The following is an 18667-nucleotide window of genomic DNA, read 5'->3' as shown; positions in this document are numbered from 1 at the left end:
AGGACCCTGCCCTCCCTGTTCTACATTTGTCGGGGGAAGAGGACAAATGCCAGGCACAGGGTAGGGGCGAGAACAAGGCACTCAATGTGTAGCTGGGGCAGAGACTCGGCCTCTGGGGAGCTGAGCGGGTTCCCTCCACTCCCAACCGTGGTGGAAAGACAAGCTCCCTGGTTGGGGGGTGGGTCTGGTCTCCACCTGCCCCTCCCACTCACCCAGTGAGGACAAGGTGGGGCCCAGGCTTCTGGGAGGGGGAGCTGGCACAAAAGGAAGTCCTAGGGTTGATACGTTTGAGCGTCAGGTGAAGTGGTTCCCCCCATCCCCCAAACGGAAAAAGCTCAGTATTTGCTCAGATGGTGAGATCTGCTGCTGTGATGTGGCCTGTTCAACCTCCATCCATTACACGGGGATAACCCTGGGGGGTGGGGGGGCCATAAAAAAGGTGGTGGAGGAGACACTCCCACCCCTGGCCGGGCCGGGGCTTTGGGGCCGGAAGGTTCACAGTACGCGGTTTGTCTGAATGTCACGGCTTTTATTGGGAGTTGAGGGTTTTGGGTGCCCTGTCAGGTGATCAGAACATTAAAAATGGACTCAACGTAAAATAATCTTCTGGACCCTTCTAGGATGACATGGCCATGACCAGTAGTGCTAGAAACCAAGTCTTTGAGTCCCCAGTGCCACGCCATGTCCCCCCACCTGCATACCTGTGGTCTCCCCCTGCCAGGCACCCTGTGCTGGGCACAGGAACATCCCTGCCAGGCCTAGAGGGCCTTGTGTTTTTAAGGCAGTCAAATCTTGCAGCCTGGTTCAGTGCCAGCTCCATGGGCTACTGGGCAGCTGCAAGGGTCAATTATGCATTCCTGTGAGTCGGGTCTTCCCAACCCAGGCCCTTGATTCTGCCCTGAGCTTGCAGCTGGACACAAAGTGCAAAAAAGCTTGGCTCCTTCTGTATTCTTTAAAAAAAGAAAAAAAAAAAATCTGTAAAAACAGCCTCCATGTCCACGCCCTTCCTGGCCCATCAGGTCCTGGTGGCATCTCAGGGTCCTGCCCCCCCCACCCCCCCACCCCGGCTCCTGCAGGCCGACCTTATTGCTGTGCTCTGGGCCTGGGGGCGGCTGAGGTGCCCCTCTGTCCTCCAGCAGGGCACGAGTGACCTGAGAGGCCCACTCAGGCAGAAGAGACGCAAGCTGGGCCGTCCAACTGGTTTCAACTGCCAGCTTTACCAATGCAGCATTTATTTTAAAATTAAATTAAATTAAAAAAAAAAAGAGATTGCATCACCAGGTAGTTTTCTCGATTAAGGATGCAGCCTGACCAGGGCGGGCCGTGGCCGGGCGGCAGCAGCATCACACGGGGCCATTTAAGGCAGCTCCTTCCGGCGGGGCATCTGTCTTCCTGCAGGAATGGGGCGGGGTTGGAACCGTGCGGGCTGCGGGCCCTGTCCACACCCCCTACCCCCACACTCAACCTGCTCACCCGTCTTTTGTCACTGTCCCCAGGGTGGCCACCATGGCTGGGGCTGCTGTGACTGCCATGATGGGCCCTAGGGGGGCCACCACGGCCACTGCCGAGGAGACTGCTGGGGTGGGTATGGCGGGGCCAGCCTTGCTCAGTGCTGTGGTGATGGCCACAGTAGCCTCGGGGGGCACAGCCACGGCTGGGGCAGCAGTCACTTCCTTTGGCGTGGGGCAGGCAGGGCTGAGCGGCCGGCTGTCAGCACACCCGACCCTGTGTGGCAAACATGGGCTCCAGTTACGGGCACCCCCACCCTCAGTGCCACCCCGCTTCATGCCCAAGGACCAGCTGGACAAAAAGGTCCAGGTGGCCTGGGAGCACCATCTTTGGCCCCTCCCACTCCTGCCCTTTGTGGGGTGGCCCAGGTTGTGCCCAACTAGGCAGCTCTGCTGCCCCGAGTTCCAAGTACTGGGACAAGCTGCCTGTCCATTGATGACCTCAAACCTCCTTCCAGGCAGCACTCAGATCCTGCTCATCATCAAGCGCCTCATTCTCCAAGGACCTCAGAGGCTCCTGTGCCGTGATCTCAACTTCAGCCTCACACTGGACACAGTGTGGGGAAACCTCCCGAGGGACGGGAGGGGAGAGAGGATCCTGCCGGGCATCTAAGGGGCTTGCTCTGGAGGGGGTCAGGCATCCCAAGGCCCAGCCTGGCCACGAGCAGCAGACGGGCCCTCTGGCCTCCTGCAGGGCGAGGACACTGTGTCTGACTCAGGGAGGGGCGCTCAGGTCAGGCGGGGGTGCGAGGAAGCTCACCTGCAGGCTGGGCCATCACGACGGTGCAGGCAGAGCTCTAAGTGGCAAGTTTTACGCAGACAGCCCCGTGGAAAAAAACAACTTACTTTGCACAATGATATTCCCTGCTTTTCAGAGCAGTTTTTTAGGGGTTGTTTAGGAGGAGTGGGTAAAGGTTTGTTTTGGTTTTGTTTTTGCCGACAGAGTCTCTCTCTGATGCACAGGCTGGAGTGCAGTGGCGTGATCTCGGCTCACTGGTTCAAGTGATTCTCCTGCCTCAGCCTCCCAAGTAGCTGGGACTACAGGCACCCGCCACCACCACGCCCAGCTAATTTTTTGTATTTTTAGTAGAGACGGGGTTCACCATATTGGCCAGGCTGGTCTCGAACTCCTGACCTCGTGATCTGCCCACCTCGGTGTCCCAAAGTGCTGGGATTACAGGCGTGAGCCACTGTGCCTGGCTGGGTAAAGATTAAGAATTTCAGTGACTAGGCAGGGCACGGTGGCTCACACCTGTAATCCCAGCACTTTGGGAGGCCGAGGCAGGCGGATCACGACTCCTGATCTCACGAGGAGATCGAGACCATCCTGGCTAACACGGTGAAACCCCGTCTCTACTAAAAATACAAAAAATTAGCCGGCTGTGGTGGTGGCGGGCGCCTGTAGTCCCAGCTACTTGGGAGGCTGAGGCAGGAGAACAGTGTGAACCTGGGAGGCGGAGGTTGCAGGGAGCCAAGATCCCGCCACTGCACTCCAGCCGGGGAGACAGAGCAAGACTCTGTCTCCGGGGGAAAAAAAAAAAAAATTTAAGTGACTAAACTTTAAGAAGGAATGAAGCCCACGCAGGAACTCTATGACTTTCAACCCGAGGGGCTCTGGCCTGGGCTTCGCAGTGACTGCCGGCATCGGGACATCCACTGCTGTGGCCTTGGCCCCGTTTCCCGTGCCGTGCCCCCCACTTGCTGCAGATGCCCTGAGGAAAGGGTGGCCAAACAAGGGGAGGAGCTGTGAGCACAGATGGGGCCTGCCGGTCAACAGGGCGGGTAGAGCCAGCCTGGTGCTGAGCTTGCAGCTTGGCTGGGGGAGATGCCCGGAGCCCCAGTACCACACAGACCCTCCAGGACTGCCGGGGGTCAGTGAGCAGGGCCCTCTGAGGTGTCAGACCTGCCCTACCTGTTGGGGGAGGGTAGTACAGGTGGGACGCATGCAGGCTGAGCTGCATTGGGCGGTGAGGCTGGGGGACACCCTCACCCCGCTCCAGGCAGGCCCTTCACAACCATGGAGCCAGGAGTGACTGGGATGCACCGCCAGATGTGAAAGGCATTTTGTCCCCTCCTAGAGGAATCCAGCCCGAGGACTTCCCCACTGTTGCCTGGACCTACTGGGAGCTCAGGCCTCAGGGTCTTTGCACAGCTGTGCCCTTGCTGGGTGTGCCCTCCTCCCCATGTCAAGCCCAGTCCTACCCTCCCCTTCAGGTTTACCTGGCCCTGGCATCTACCCCAGCTGTCCTGCCCTCCTGCTAACCCACCCCCTGACCCCAGAGGCAAGAGAGGTATCTGTTTACTGAAGGATCCCAGGCACCTTTTTCCTGTGGCCCCGGGGATGGGTGGGGTTCAGCTTGCTGGAGGGGCTGGCCAGCCTCCAACCTCCTCACAGGGAGAGCCTCCCTCTCCACTCTCTCCCCAGGGATGGCTCTTGAGGGCTCAAGGGAGCATGGGCCTCTGCCAGCCCGCAAGCTGCCTCCAACTCTCAGTCAGGATTTGCATGACCCCAGTGCAGTCCTGAGGCCCTCGCCCCCCATCCTACTGTCCTGCTTCTGAGGCGTCTCGGAATCACAGGCCTCCCGTGGAAGGGGAGTAGCAGGTGAGGTCTGCGTGAGCCCCACAGATGCCTGCCTGCCTGCCAGACTTAAAGTCTGTGCCCCTCCCCGACCACCAGGGTACACAGATCCCAGGCGGCTCAGCCAGGCCCAGAGCCCCAAGAGCTGGGCTGTTCTCTCCAACTGGGATCTGGGGTAGGGGCTGCTCCCCCAAGTCCTTGGGGGACTGTCTGGGACATCCAGGCCCTGTCTTCTTGTCTTAACCGCTCACAACAGAGAACACAGATGTTCTGTCCAAGAAAGAAGGCCCCACACCCCTCCCGTCTGGCCTCCACTTAAATGTGTGGGCATCACCACAGCCTGAGCCGGCCTCTGAAGGGTCACGGCCATGGGGGACGCCGTGTGGAGAAGACCCCTGGCCTGGCCTCAGCCTGCTCTTGGGGGAGCTGAGACCTGGGGACAGAGCCTGGAAACCACACCCCATGCACCCGCAGGCCCGCCCCCGCCACGCCCCACACACCTGCCGACAGCCTCCTCTGTCCTGGCCACTGTGGGCAGCGGGGGGACCTCCCGGCCAGGACCCCTGCTCACCGCATCCATGGCACTCGCTGCCCTCTGGTTGCCATCCTTGCTGCCGGAGCCCCCAGAGGAGCTGCTGTCAGAGGCCAGCAGGGGGGCTTTCCTGGTGACACACACGTTCCAGGCACATGGAGAAGCCGGGCTGACTGCAAAGCAGGAGGCCTGTGCTGTCCAGTGAGGCAGGAGGGGCCACAGGGTGTGGCCACCCCAGCCATAGGGCCCCCATACGTGTGGCCCTCTCACATGCAGCCTGTTGCCTGCACACGTGTGCCTGTGTGGGAGCCGCATGATGAGCAGACAGGCTCACGCACCTGCCATAGGGTCTCCACACAAACAACCCTGTTGCCTCCCCCATGATACAGGGACACGTGCTCTGGTCTCACAGGAGGACACAGAGGCTCAGGGAGGCGCCCACTCCGCCTCGTGTGGTCCTGCCACAGCTCCTTCACGCCCAAAGGACCCCAAAACCCGGGACACCAGTGTTGGGAACCAGCTGTCACTCACCCGGAGCTCTCAGCCTTATCTGGGGGAGCTTCTGAGCCTGACTAGGGGGCTGGGGGCCAGGGGCTCTGATCAGGCCACAGAAAGGCTTCCTGCCAACAGCCCACCCACACACATCTCAATGCTGGGGTCCCGGTGCTGCTGTCCGAAACCCAGGGTGCAGACCTGAGCTGTGCCACCTACTCAGACTGGGCTTGGGGCCAGCCCAATGGCCTTGCTGCCTCCCCTCTGGGGGCCTCCCCATCTGCATGTGGCTGCCGCAGTCCCACTGCTGTATCAAACCCCAATGTCACCAGAGACCTAACAGCATGTGGGACCCTGGCCACCTCCTCCCACTGCCCCCAAGGAGGGGGGCCAGCTGGCCTCAGGCCTTAAACTGGGCAAGTCTGGGTGCCGCCTGCACTGCTCCTACTCACAGGCTTTCTCGGGGCCTTGGCTCCGGCTGCCCTCAGCATGGCTGCGTTCTGTGTCCACCGGAGAGCTGCACCTGGGCCCTGACTCGGAGCTGCATACAAGGACGAGGACAGGATCAGTCCTGGGGGACGGGCGCCTCCTGACCCTGACAGGCACTTCCTGGCACAGCCCCCTCCTGCCAGCGCATTTGTTACCAGCAGAAAGGCTGGAAGTCGGTGAACTTGGCCCAGCCTTTCTCCTCTGGAGCTGAGGTGCCAGCTGCCCACACACTGGAACCCACATCCCTCACCACTCCTGGGGCTGTGGGCGTCGAGTTCGCTGGCTCATCAAACACTGCCGTCCACATGGCGCCTGCTGGGGGAGAGAGACAGTGGTCAGGCGTGGGCAGGCCTGGGGTGCTGCAGGCAAAGGGGAGGCAGCGCCCCTGCCCCGGGGGCCCCACAGAGGTTGACAGGAAGATGGGGCTGCTCCAGGAGGGAGGCCCAGGCAGTGCCCATCAGCCCCTCAGGGAGCAACAGGGGACAGCATGAGGGTCCTGACAAGCTGCCGACACCCATGGGGGCGTGTGACCTGGGGCTCAGTCAGGTGCCTGAGGGCCCCCAGGCCTCCAGCAGGGCTGACACTGACAGTGTGGAGGTGATGCCACTGCCCTGTCCTACCCAGGACCACAACCGACAGAGCCGGCAGCTCACCGAGCACCACTGGCCCCTCCCTGGCCTCGAGGATGGGGTGCCTTCCTCCTATCTGGGACGTTCCTGCTTCCCCAGGGTGTCATCCTTGCTCTGTCGGTTGGTCTCAGCTAAGAGCTCAGCACCTCCTAACAGAGATCCCTGCCCTCCTACCAAAGTCCTGAGTACCTCAGTGCTGCCACCAGGGCAGAGTAAGGAGAGGGGTCTCATCAGCCATGTGGCCTGTGGGGTGGACTGGCTCCTGCCATAGATGTCGGCCATGAAGGTGGTGGCCGGCCTGTGCTGCTGTGCTGGGGAGGGCGTCAGGCCTGTGCCCGACTATGTGGGGGCTGGGTGGACGATGGAGACTAGGTGGGCACCACCCACCAGCCTTGGCGACATGGCTGAGTGACCACAACTGAGGCAGGGGCAAGAGACCACCTTGCGCCGGGCACAGCGCAGCACAGACCCCTACTCAGGATGGCTGGGAAACAGCTGGGGATTCAGGCTCCAGGCCACAGTGAGCCCCAAATGCCTCAGCTCCAAATGAAGCCGCCACAACACCCAGACCAGGATACCATGTCCTGTCCCTGATACCCACACCCCCGGCCCCTGGCCCCCAGCACCACCTTCTGAGTCACCCTCCACAGGGGGGGCTTCCTTCTTCCTGGGGGCCGGTGGGGCACCTGCCCCAGGTGCATCTCTGTGTGCTTCCAAGCTCCCATTCCCGTCCTGGCCTCCACGCTCTGGGCCATTCTTTGAGCAACTCTCTGAAGCATGGGGGGCTCCAAACCTGGGGGAGATTCAGAGTCAGATGTCTGGTGTCCCAGGACGGACGCCTAACATGGAGGGTCAGCGGCAGCCCCAGGCTCGGGGCGGAGGGTGAGCACAGATCATCTCGAGAGAGGAGCACGAGATGCTCCAGGCCTCAGCTCTGGGCTCCTCAGGGTCACCAGCTGCATTGGGCCCCAGAGCTGGCAGGAGAGGTGTGGCTGCTCTGCAAGCCAGCTAACAAACAGCAGGGCGTCTGGGCGTCTGACAGGTGTTCTGGGGGCTGAACCTCCTCGGCAGAGGCTTTGTGGGGATGGGCAGGCCCTGCACCTGGCTCTGGCCGTCACCCGGGCGGCACAGCGAGTGTCACTGTCCTCCCAGATGTCCTCATCCTCATCGTCATCAAAGGGCTGGATGCGGTCGCTGCAGCAGGCCTCAAACAGAGCTGCGCTGGGCTGCAGAGTAAAACGCCAAGGTGAGTTTCCAGAGGGTCTGGGGGAGACAGGAGCCACTCTCCCCATAGGGCTCCCAGAGGGGCTTAGTTCAGGATGTGGGAGCCCCAGGCTGGAGGGGAGGATGGGGAGGGGCAAGGAAAGCAACTGTTCCGAGCTCCACAGAGGGGCCTCTCCCAGCCCCACTGCACAGGCCCATGACAGACCAAGCCATGGGCGTGGCCTGAGCTGCCTGGGAAAAGGGTGGCTGCACCCCACACAGCCCGACTTGCTCACACTGTCCTCGTCAGCGTCGATGTTGAAGTTGATCTCCGCGATCCTGTCAAACGGGGCGCTGCAAGAGCAAGGGGGATGGCCTCAGTGTTCCTCCGAGCCCACTGCTCATCTGGGGCCTCAGTGCTCCTCCCCCGGTGCTCATCGGGAGCCTCAGCGCCCTCACACAATTGGGAACACCTGCTGTCTCCCAGGGACATCAGGCTGCGCTCCCGGAAGGCCTCAGGGAGCTGCCTCCACGGGACCTCAGCGGCGGGGAGAACCGCGCCTCGTGCAGAGTGCGCTCCAAGTAGACTCACTTGATATTGTCGTCCTGGTCTGCAAACTCCTCATCATTGAAGCCAAACTGATCCACGAAGTTGGCTGTCATCTGCTGGATCTGGTAGTCGGAGAAGGCCTGGGAGGGAGGGAGGGAGGGAGGGAGGGAGGGAGGGAGGGATGGACAGACACCGGTCATGGAGGAGGCCTCAGGCCTGGAGGCTGCTCTTTGGGAACCACAATCTCTCTAGTTGTTCAGGAGCTTCTCCTCCAGCAAAAGTGGGCAGTAAACTCTGACTGTCCAGGGCTCACGATTCTACCAAAACTCAGGCTGCACGCTCGCTGCGGTCACATCTGAGATATGCCCCATATTCTCTGACTTTCGAGTCCATCTGCTGTGTCTTCAGTGCTCTCATCAAGGTGGAGTGACTTTGGGGTTCTCCCCTCAGACCCACCCCGCCCCATACGTGCTCGGAGACGAGCCCCCTCTCCCCTTTGCTAGTGAGATGCCATCAGACTCGTCTGGAGGACCAAGCACAGCGCACACAGGTGCCGGGAAGGGCCCGGCAGGGTGCAGGTGCCGGCCACGCCCTCACCTGCTGAAGGGACAGCTCGTTAGGGAAAGCACCCTCAATGTCCTCGTCCTCACTCGAGGAGTGAAGGTGGTGAGTGCTCACCTAAAACACAGGCCAGATGGGGTGGGCGTGTGAGCCAGCTCAGCGCCCCAGACCCCACCCAGCCCAGTGCCCAGGACCATGCCCAGCCCAGGGCTCCCAGACCCCACCCAGCACGTCACTCATCAGATCTCTGGGCCCAGGAGGCCGTGCTGTGTAAGGAGGTGCCCAGATGAGGCCCAGGCCCCGTGACAGCCCAACCTCCATGTGCAGGGGGCAGGTTGTGGGTCTCAGGCAAAAGGACCCCTCTGCCAACAAGCTACAGATCCTGGAGTGGGAGGAATGGGATCTGAGGCCAACACCGGCTCCGCACAGAGGTCCTCAGAGACCCAGCCCTGGGTGTGGCACAGGACGGGGTCTCTGTTACGGACATCAGCCCGGAGGACACACTATGCAGGGGCACCGCAGAGTCAAGAGGAGCGGCCCTTGTGCCTCCCTCGGCCTCTGCCTCAGGGCAAAGGCAGGAGCGTCTGACGGCGCCTCAGCACCATGCATGAGCCGAGGGGGCAGCCCCGAGCCTCCTCACCAGGTCCACAGTGTTCCTGCGGTTGGTCTCCGTCAGTGTCTCCTCCACGAAGCTCTCCCAGCGGCCGCGGCAATCCGCAGGTAGCCCTGCAAGGGAAGTGCTGCCTGGTGAGCCCTGGGAGACCCCGTGCAGATGGCGCAGGGCACCCAGGAGCTCCGGCAGGTGCACCCTGGGTCCAGGAGGATGGGGCGCTGCTACTGTGGTCAGCCCGTCTGAGGGCCTGGAGCAGGGGCTTTGCCAAATGGGAAGGAGGCAGCATAGCCGCGTGTCCGGAGGGGCCTGGGGCCACGGTGAGATTGAGGTGCAGCACCTGTGGGCAGGGTGGTGGGCACTTCTGCCCCTACTGAGATCCCAGCGGGCATCTGAGTTCCAAATCTGTTGGGTGGACAGGGGGGTGGGCACTTCTGCCCGTATCGAGACCCCAATGGGCATCTGAGTTCCAGGTCTGCTGGTGTGGAAGCCCATTCTGAGGAACTCCCAGAAACGCAGAAGCCGTGGAACAGAATCTGAGAAAGCAGCCAGCCTCCTTCCCCCCGCCTCACAGGCCCAAACTCAGCAGCAGCCTACAGGCCTGGGCGCGTGTCCTGCCTGTTTTTCCGGGGAGGTCAGAGCCCTGGAAAGATTCACAATCTGGAGATCGTATGGAATGATCCAAGAGCTTCCTGCTTGCCCCTCGCCTCCCTAAACTGCCCCTGCCCTGGGGAGCCGTCCCTGGCCTCCATCTCCACTCATCTACTTTGCCCTCCAGGATGTGGGGAAGCTCCTCCTGCCCTGCTTTTATTATTTGTGATGGCAGCCGGCAGGCCTGACATCGCCAGGGGCTAATGGAGCCCAACCCAGGAGACCCCTCACTATGGTCCTGGGGTACGGGGAGGACTATCCAGAGCTTCCTTACCTTACACAGGTATAGGGAGGAGAGGCCACAGCTGGGCCCGCCTCTGCCACACATGTGCTGTGCCTGCGCCCACCTAACCCACTGCGTTCTTAAGAAACAGGCTGCGACCTGCTCCCCTGAGACCTGTGCTACGAAATCTCACACCTGAGTGAGAATGAGACTCTCCAATCACCTGAGTGCAGAGCACCCAGCCAGGACAGCCTAGCCAGGCAGGGCTCCATGAGCTGCAAGGAGCCTGGTGGCGCTAATGGCTTCTGAGTGCCAGCTCCGGAGTCACCAACTGCCCCCGGCAGGGACTGTCTCTTGTGCCACACACTGACGCCTGGCAGGGTCTCCACAGAAGTCCGCCCAACAGAAGTGACACACGAGACCCAGGCCCCCATGAGGAGAGATCTGATGTGTGAAGTGAGAGGACAGAGGCGGCCATGGGGTCTCTCACTGTCAGTGCAGTCAGCACCTGCTGACGGGCAGAGGGCAGCCTCAGGCGGCAGCTCCTTCGGGGCCCTGGTGCCTGCGACCAGAAGGATGACCGGGTTGGGGGCTCACCTCGGATGACCTCGCTGATGTGCGTCTGCACAGGGCCCCGTTCCAGGTTCTGCACTACCGCGTTGGCGATCCGCGTGAGGTGGCCCATGTTCCCACGTCTCATGCCACCCGCTGCCCTGAAAGCAACAGGCACCATCAGGGCGGCCTCCTGGCCCCGACTTTGCCAGACCCACGACCCAGAGAGCCAAGTGGCAGAGGCCTCCAGGTTCACTTCGGAGAGCAAGTGCCCAGCCCCTGCCCAGTGCCCGCGCCCCCGGCCCTCCTCCAGGACACTTCTGTTTGAGCAGCACCTGCCACGTGCGGCAGGCTCACCCCAACCTCACTACTAAAAGTGCCACTGAGACAGATGAGGAGACAGACACTGCTCTCACTCCATTTTACAGACAGGGAAACGGAGGCAGAAAGGCCGTGGTGTGGCCTAACCCCGCTGGTGGCAGCAGTGGCACAGGAGGTGAGCCCACGCTGTCAGCTACCAAGCTCAGGCTCAGCACCCCGTGGGGAGGGTCGGGCGGGACCTCCATGCTGTGCAGCCCAGCTCAGCCTCTGCTTCCTCACAGCTGCACTCAGACCCCTCCCAGCTCCCTTGAGTCCCTCCTCATATCACCCAGAGCCAGACAGTTCCCAGCAGGACAGCGAACGGGTGGGGATGGCTCTGGGCCCAGGACAATAAGCGGGACATGTGTCCTGACCAGAGGGAGCATCCATTAAGCAGAAGACACAGAAAGACCAAAATAACGTGTCCCTGTGTGCGAGTGCTGACGGAGGGCCCGAGTTCCTGGGGAAGATCAGGAATGGACAGTGGACCCACAAGAAGGCAAAGCCTAGGCAAGCCAGGGTGGGCGGGGGCCAGAGCAGGTGCCTGGTGGGGATGGGACCGCTTCCTGTCGGCTCCCTGTGTCCCCTCCCCAAGTAGCATTTGCAGCTGTCCGCCCAGTAGAAGGGCCCCTTGCACAGAAGCCCCAGAATGTGGAGCCGCGTCGCACACCCTACACTCCACCCGATCCTGCAGTCCTGCACGCAGCATCACCAGGGCTTGGGTGAGGTGCGTCTCTGCATCCCTGACTGGCCAGGCTGGGTCCCTCCATGTCCGAGCGGCTCTTACTGCGTGTGGTCGTTGGCTTCCCAGGCCTCCAGGATCCTCTGCACCAGGCAGCACTTCTGGAACAGCTGGGGGCGGGGCGGGGGGGCAGCGTGAGTCAGGGTCTGAAGGGGCCATGCACCCCTCCACCCATCCCTGGACTAGGCAGGGCTGGCTGGCGGCCACGTCTGTGTGGACTTTGCAGGCCCTTAACTGCTGCACACACAGCCCCAGCCTCTGTGGTCCTCACCAAACACCAGAGGAGGGTGCTGTTCAGGGCTCATACTGCTGAGCGCCCTGAAGATGAAGCCTGAGAAAAGGACCCTATCCCTTCTCCGACTCCTGGAATTGCCCCCTGACCCCTGTCTTCCCCTGGGCCTTCTCCCCCTTCTCTCCATTGCCCTCCATTTTGGCCACTCTCCTACCCTCTTTCTGTATCCGGAAGAACAACTAGGGCTGTCTGCCCTCAGCACTTTCTCTCACCTCCAGGCCCTGACACAGATCACTTCTTGTACCTGAGATGTTTTTCCTGGGCTCCACCTCACACTACGATATACCTGTGGCCTTGCTATCTGGGTGACGGTCCCTGGTTGGCCTGCATGTCCCACAGTATCCCCTCCCCACCGTGTGGCTCCATCACTGACACTGCTGGCTCCCTGAGCCTCCAGCTGGAGGCCAGACGGAACTCATCTCATCCAGTGCCAACCCCTGCCAAGCCTGCACATAGAAGGCACCAGAACCCCTGCTGAAGGCAGGCAGGAATGAGATCTGCAAGACCCACTCAAGCCCCACTGTCTCCGAGCCTCTGACCAGACACCTGGGGACCCTTTTCCAAGCCCTGCCCCCGTGTCAGCTGCACAGCGAGGTCCGGCACACATAAGCGCTGACAAGGACACGGTCTGAGTGGGGCACGGTTGGCGCTGATAAGATGGATGCTTCTTGGACTCACGTGGGTCACCATTGTGTTGTCAGGGAGGCTGGCGGCAGGCTGGGGAGTCTCCAGGCTCCGGTTCCCGTTCTCATGTGGAGGCTCCACCCTGCTGTCGGATCCGCTGGCTTCTGTCCTCTCCTCACGGGCGGCGTGGGAGAGAATAGCGGCTATGCATAGTTCCACTTGGAAGTGCAAAAAGTTATTCCAGGTGTACTTAAAGAACAAGTCCTGGGTAAACAGAGGACAGAATACAGTTCTTCGATCGGTTTTCTCCTGCCGGCTACACCACAAAGGTGAGGGAAACCCTTCCTAAAGGTGGGGTCCTAACTCCTCACGAGTCCAGTCTCTGGGCAGCCAGGAAGGAGTTTTAGACATTTTCCTAAGGTTCATCTCTCTATTACGGAGCTTCTTCAAATAGCCACTGAGCACTTCTGCCTCCTGCCTGTGGGTATCTATTGGTCTCTGCTTCGATCTGAATCATCATCTTCTTTCTACTTTCTGCGGGTTTATTCTTTTTTTTTTTTTTGAGACGGAGTCTCGCTCTGTCTCCCAGGCTGAGTGCAGTGGCACGATCTCGGCTCACTGCAACCCCTGCCTCCTGGGTTCAAGCGATTCTCCTGCCTCAGCCTCCTGAGTAGCTGGGATTACAGGTGCCCGCCACCATGCTCAGCTAATTTTTGTATTTTTAGTAGAGACGGGATTTTGCCATGTTGGTCAGGCTGGTCTTGAACTTCCAACCTCAGGTGATCTGCCCGCCTCCACCTCCCAAAGTACTGGGATGACAGGCGTGAGCCACCAGGCCTGGCTTCTTTTGTCCTTCAGTTGGAAGCTTGACTCATTAATTGCAGACTTTCTTTCCAGTCTGTCTTTAAAGGCTACATTTGCCTGTATACAATCAACTTTAACTGCATTCTACACATTTTGCTAAGTAGTATTTTTATTATTCTTCAGTTCTAAGTATGTGAGAAGTTCCTTTATGATTCTGTCTTTCTCATGAGTTACTGGAAGTGTGTTAGACTCTCAGGCACATGAGGATTCCACCCAGGATGGGCAGGCATGTGCACGTCATCCACCACACAAACGTGAGACTGTGAGGGGCACATCCAGACACTCCCCAAGGGAGCCTGGACTTAACCAGCATGGGCTGAAGCCCAGAGGAGTTTCTGGCCACCTAGACACTCCCCTGGGGGACAGAGGTGGCTGAACGAGGACAGCTGCCATCTCTCACCTCCCAAGTAGCCTCTTCCAGATGAGGACAGAGAGGGGGACATAGGTCTGACGCACTCGCCCCCCATTGCCGTCTCTTACATTCCAGGGGTCACAGCAGCCTGTGTCCCAGACCCTCTTCTGCCTCCATGGAGAAGGAGGACTGTATGAAGGGGGGAATGGGGTGAGGTGTATATTCCATACCAGGATTCGAGCTTGGGCCCCTCGTTCCACACAGTGGGGTTGGAGCTAGAGAAAGGCAGGAGGCTCATTTGCTTCATGTTCTTCTCCACAGAAACATAGTCCTAAATCCTGGCTTCACCTTCTCTGCCCATGTGACCTTGAGCAACCTTGGAGGAGGCTTTACTGTGTCACCTCATCTATAACATGGAGTCAGGCCTACCTCTCAACAAAAAGCCCACACCAGATGGCTTTGCTGGTAAATTCTACCAAACATTTATTTTGTTGTTTGTTTTTCATTTCCTGGCGATGAGGTCTACCAAACATTTAAAGAAGAATTAACACCAACCCTTCTCAAACTCTTCCAAAAAACTAAGAGAGAACACATAAAACTAAGAGAGAACACTTAAAACTAAGAATACTTTCTAATTCCTTCTGTGAGGACAGCATTACCCTTGATACCAAAGCCAAACGAGGACACTATGAGAAAAGAAAACTACAAACCAATGTTCCTGATCAACATGGATGCCAAATACTAGCAAACAAAACTTAGCATCATATCAAAAGAATTATATACCAGGACAAAGTGGGATTTGCTCCTCAAATGCAAGGATGGATCAACATATGAAAATCAATCAATACACCACATTAACAGGATAAAGGACGAAAGCCAAATGATCATCTCAACTCATACAAAAAAAAAATCTGATAAAATTCCACATATGGCCAGGTATGGTGGCTCATGCCTGTAACCCCAACACTTTGGGAGGCCGAGGAGGGTGGATCACCTGAGGTCAGGAGTTCGAGACCAGCCTGGCCAACGTGGTGAAACCCCGTCTTTACTGAAAATACAAAAATTAGCCGGGCATGGTGGCACACGCCTGTAATCCCAGCTACTTGGGAGGCTGAGGCAGGAGAATCGCCTGAGCCCAGGAGGCAGACGTTGCAGTGAGCCAAGATCACGCCGCTGCACTCCAGCCTGGGCAACAAGAGCAAAACTCTGTCTCAAAAAAAAAAAAAAAAAAAAAAATTTCAACATACTTTCTTGATAGAACACTCAAACTAGGAATAGAAGGAAGTACCTTCAGTATGATAAAGGCACCTATGAAAAGCCCATAGCTGACAACATATTCAATGCTGAAAGACTGAAAGCTTCTTTAAGATCAGGAGCGAGGCAAGGATGCTCACTCTCACCACTGCTATTCAGTCTTCTCTTAGAAGTCCTAGCCAGAGCAATTAGGCAAGAAAAAGAAATAAAAGGCATCCAAATGGTAAAGGCAAAAGTAAAATTATCTTTGTTCCCAAATGACATGATTTTTTTTTTTAGAATATGTATTTTTTTTTTTTAGCAAGGGTATTGCTCTGTTGCCCTGGCTGAAGTACCCACAGTGGTGTGATCTCGGCTCTGCAGCTCTGACCTCCCGGACTCAAGCGATCCTCCCTCTTCAGTCTGCTGAATAGCTGGGACTACAGATCTGTGCTACCACAGCTGCCTAATGTTTATTCTTATTTATTTTGTAGAGACCAGGTCTCACTATGTTGCCCAGGCTGGTCTTAAACTCTTGGGTTCAAGCAATCCTCCCGTCTAGGCCTCCCAAAGTGCTGGGATTACAAACATGAGCCACCACACCTGGCCTGATATGATCTTACACATAGAAAATTCTAAATATTCCAGATAAATTGCTAGAGCTAATAAACGATTCAGCAAAGTTCTAGGATACAAAATTGACACACAAAAAAGCAGCTGCATTTCCATACACTAGCACTGAATAATCCAAAAAGGAAAGTAAGAAAACAATTTTATATATGACAGCATCCAGAAGAATTAAGTCAAGGAGATAAAAGATTTGTATACTGAAAACTACAAAACACTGCTACAAGAATTTAAAGACCTATTTAAAGTAAATGGGGCCAGGCACGGTGGCTCATGCCTGTAATCCCAGCACTTTGGGAGGCCAATGTGGGCAGATCACTTGAGTCAGGAGTTTGAGACCAACCTGGCCAGCATGGTGAAACCCCATCTCTACTAAAAATATAAAAATTGGCTGGGCGCAGTGGCTCACGCCTGTAATCCCAGCACTTTGGGAGGCCGAGGCGGGTGGATCACGAGGTCAGGAGGTCGAGACCATCCTGGCTAACATGGTGAAAACCCGTCTCTACTAAAAATACAAAAAATTAGCCAGGCGAGGTGGCAGGCGCCTGTAGTCCCAGCTACTCGGGAGGCTGAGGCAGGAGAATGGCATGAACCCGGGGGGCGGAGCCTGCAGTGAGCCGAGATCGCGCCACTACACTCCAGCCTGGGCGACAGCGAGACTCCGTCTCAAAAAAACAAAAACAAAAACAAAAACAGAAATTATTTTGTGGTGGCGTGCACCTGTAATCCCAGCTACTCATGAGGCTGAGGCAGAAGACTTGTTTAAACCCGGGAGGCAAAGGTTGCGGTGAGCCAAGACTGCACCACTGCACTCCAGCCTGGGCAACAGAGTGAGATTCTGTCTCAAAAATATAAATAAATAATAAATAGGAAGACATCTGTGTTCACAGATTGAAGACTTAATATTGCTAAGAAGACAGTATTACCCAAAGCGATCATAAATTCAATGCAATCCCTACCAAAATCTCAACAGCATTTTTGCAAACATTGAAAAACCCATCCCCAAATTCATACAGAATGTCAAGGGACGACTTTGAATAGCCAAAACAATCTGGAAAAAGAACAAAGTTGGAAAACTCACACTTACCACTTACTACAAAGCTACAGTCACCAAAACAGTGTGGCACTGGCGTAAGGACAGACATATAAACCAACGAAACAGAACAGAGAGTCCAGAAAGAAACCTTTGCACACATGGCCAGCTGTTTTTGTTTTTGTTTTTTTTGAGATGGAGTCTCGCTCTGTTGCCCAGGCTGGAATGCAGTGGCACAGTCTTGGCTCACTGCAAGCTCCACCTCCCGGGTTCACGCCATTCTCCTGCCTCAGCCTCCCAAGTAGCTGGGACTACAGGCACGTGCCACCACACCCAGCTAATTTTTTCATATTTTCAGCAGAGACAGGGTTTCACTATGTTGGCCAGGATGGTCTCAATCTCCTAACCTCATGATCCACCCACCTCAGCCTCCCAAAGTGTTGGGATTACAGGCGTGAGCCACCGCGCCCGGCTGGCCAGCTGGCATTTAACAATTAGGCCGAGACCATTCATGGGGGAAAGGACAGTGTTTCTTTTTTTTTGAAATGGAATCTCGCTCTGTCACCCAGGCTGGAGTACAGTGGTGTGATCTTGGCTCACTGCAACCTCCGCCTCCCAGGTTCAAGTGATTCTCCTGCCTCACAGCCTCTCAAGTAGCTGGGATTACAGGCACCGCCACCATGCCTGGCTAATTTTTGTATTTTTTGTAGAGATGGGGTTTCGCCATGTTGGCCAGGCTGGTAACAAACTCCTGACCTCAGGTGATCCGCCTGCCTTGGCCTCCCAAAATACTGGGTTTACAGGCGTGAACCACTGTGCCCGGCCTAGGACAGTCTTTTCAACAAGTGCTGGGAAAACTGGATAACCCCATGCAAAAGAATGAAGCTGGACCCTTACCTTACACCAGATACAAAAATTAATTCAAAATGGATCAAGACCTAAACATAAGAGAGAAAACATACAACTTTTTGAAGGAAGCATAGAGGAAAAGCTTCATGATACTGATTTGGCAATGACTTTTTCGGATATGACACCAAAAGCACAGGCAACAGAGAAAAAAAGATAATTGGATTTCATCAAAATTTAAAACTTGTGTGTCAAAGGTCATTATCAAGGAGTAAAGGCTGGGTGGCTGGTGGCTCATGCCTATAATTCCAGCACTTTGGGAGGCCACGGCCAGAGCATCCTTGAAGTCAGGAGTTCAAGGCCAGCCTGATCAACATAGTGAGACCCCATCTCTACAAAAAATATAAAAATTAGCTGGATGTGGTGGCGCATGCCTGCAGTCTTAGCTACTCAGGAGGCTAAGGTGGGAGATCACTTGAGCCCAGGAGTTCAAAGTTACAGGGAGCTATGATCACTGCACTGCAAGACCCTACATCTAAAAAAAACTTTTTATGTAAAAAGATAACCCAAAGAAAATATTTGCATATATCTGATAAAGGATTAATATCCAGAATATATACAGAACTTCTAAAAGTAAAAAAAAAAAAAAAAAAAAAAAAACCAAAAAAAAACCCAATTCAAAAATGGTCAAAGGATTTGAATAGACATTTCTCAAACGAAGCTATTCACATAGCCAAAAAGCACGAGAAGATGCTCAACATCACTCATCACACGGAGACACCGTTCCACACGCACATCAGATGACGAGCATCAACCACACGGAGACACCGTTCCACATGCACATCAGATGACGAGCATCAGCCACACGGAGACACCGTTCCACACGCACATCAGATGACGAGCGTCAGCCACACGGAGACACCGTTCCACATCCACATCAGATGACGAGCGTCAGCCACACGGAGACACCGTTACACGTCCACATCAGATGACGAGCGTCAGCCACACGGAGACACCGTTCCACACGCGCATCAGATGACGAGCGTCAGCCACACGGAGACACCGTTCCACACGCGCATCAGATGACGAGCGTCAGCCACACGGAGACACCGTTCC

At 56.7% G+C, this 18667-nt stretch overlaps 1 protein-coding gene across 48 annotated transcripts in view; it reads right to left on the bottom strand.

Moving 5' to 3' along the window:
• Positions 1 to 508: 508 nt before the first annotated feature.
• Positions 509 to 18667, bottom strand: part of PPP6R2 (protein phosphatase 6 regulatory subunit 2) — a 95495-nt gene continuing 77336 nt past the window's right edge. For 18 of the 48 annotated variants that reach the window (XM_063662700.1, XM_054470493.2, XM_054470490.2 and 15 more), the window contains 14 exons: positions 12651 to 12860; positions 11726 to 11790; positions 10624 to 10739; positions 9183 to 9268; positions 8579 to 8659; positions 8024 to 8121; positions 7728 to 7785; positions 7330 to 7454; positions 6858 to 7021; positions 5755 to 5914; positions 5563 to 5651; positions 4587 to 4791; positions 1474 to 1725; positions 509 to 1392 (listed from right to left, as the gene is read on the bottom strand). In XM_063662700.1, coding sequence (XP_063518770.1) covers positions 1344 to 1392; positions 1474 to 1725; positions 4587 to 4791; positions 5563 to 5651; positions 5755 to 5914; positions 6858 to 7021; positions 7330 to 7454; positions 7728 to 7785; positions 8024 to 8121; positions 8579 to 8659; positions 9183 to 9268; positions 10624 to 10739; positions 11726 to 11790; positions 12651 to 12860 — 1758 coding nt within the window. In that variant the 3' untranslated portion in view covers positions 509 to 1343. Of the gene's footprint in view, positions 1393 to 1473; positions 2197 to 4586; positions 4792 to 5562; positions 5652 to 5754; positions 5915 to 6857; positions 7022 to 7329; positions 7455 to 7727; positions 7786 to 8023; positions 8122 to 8578; positions 8660 to 9182; positions 9269 to 10623; positions 10740 to 11725; positions 11791 to 12650; positions 12861 to 18667 lie in introns of those variants that run through there. The other 30 variants (XM_054470502.2, XM_063662725.1, XM_063662710.1 and 27 more) reach the window with 6 other exon arrangements.

This window comes from Pongo pygmaeus, chromosome 23 (assembly GCF_028885625.2).
Source record: "Pongo pygmaeus isolate AG05252 chromosome 23, NHGRI_mPonPyg2-v2.0_pri, whole genome shotgun sequence".
Lineage (NCBI taxonomy): Eukaryota > Metazoa > Chordata > Mammalia > Primates > Hominidae > Pongo > Pongo pygmaeus.
This window is presented reverse-complemented; position numbering and strand designations above follow the sequence as displayed.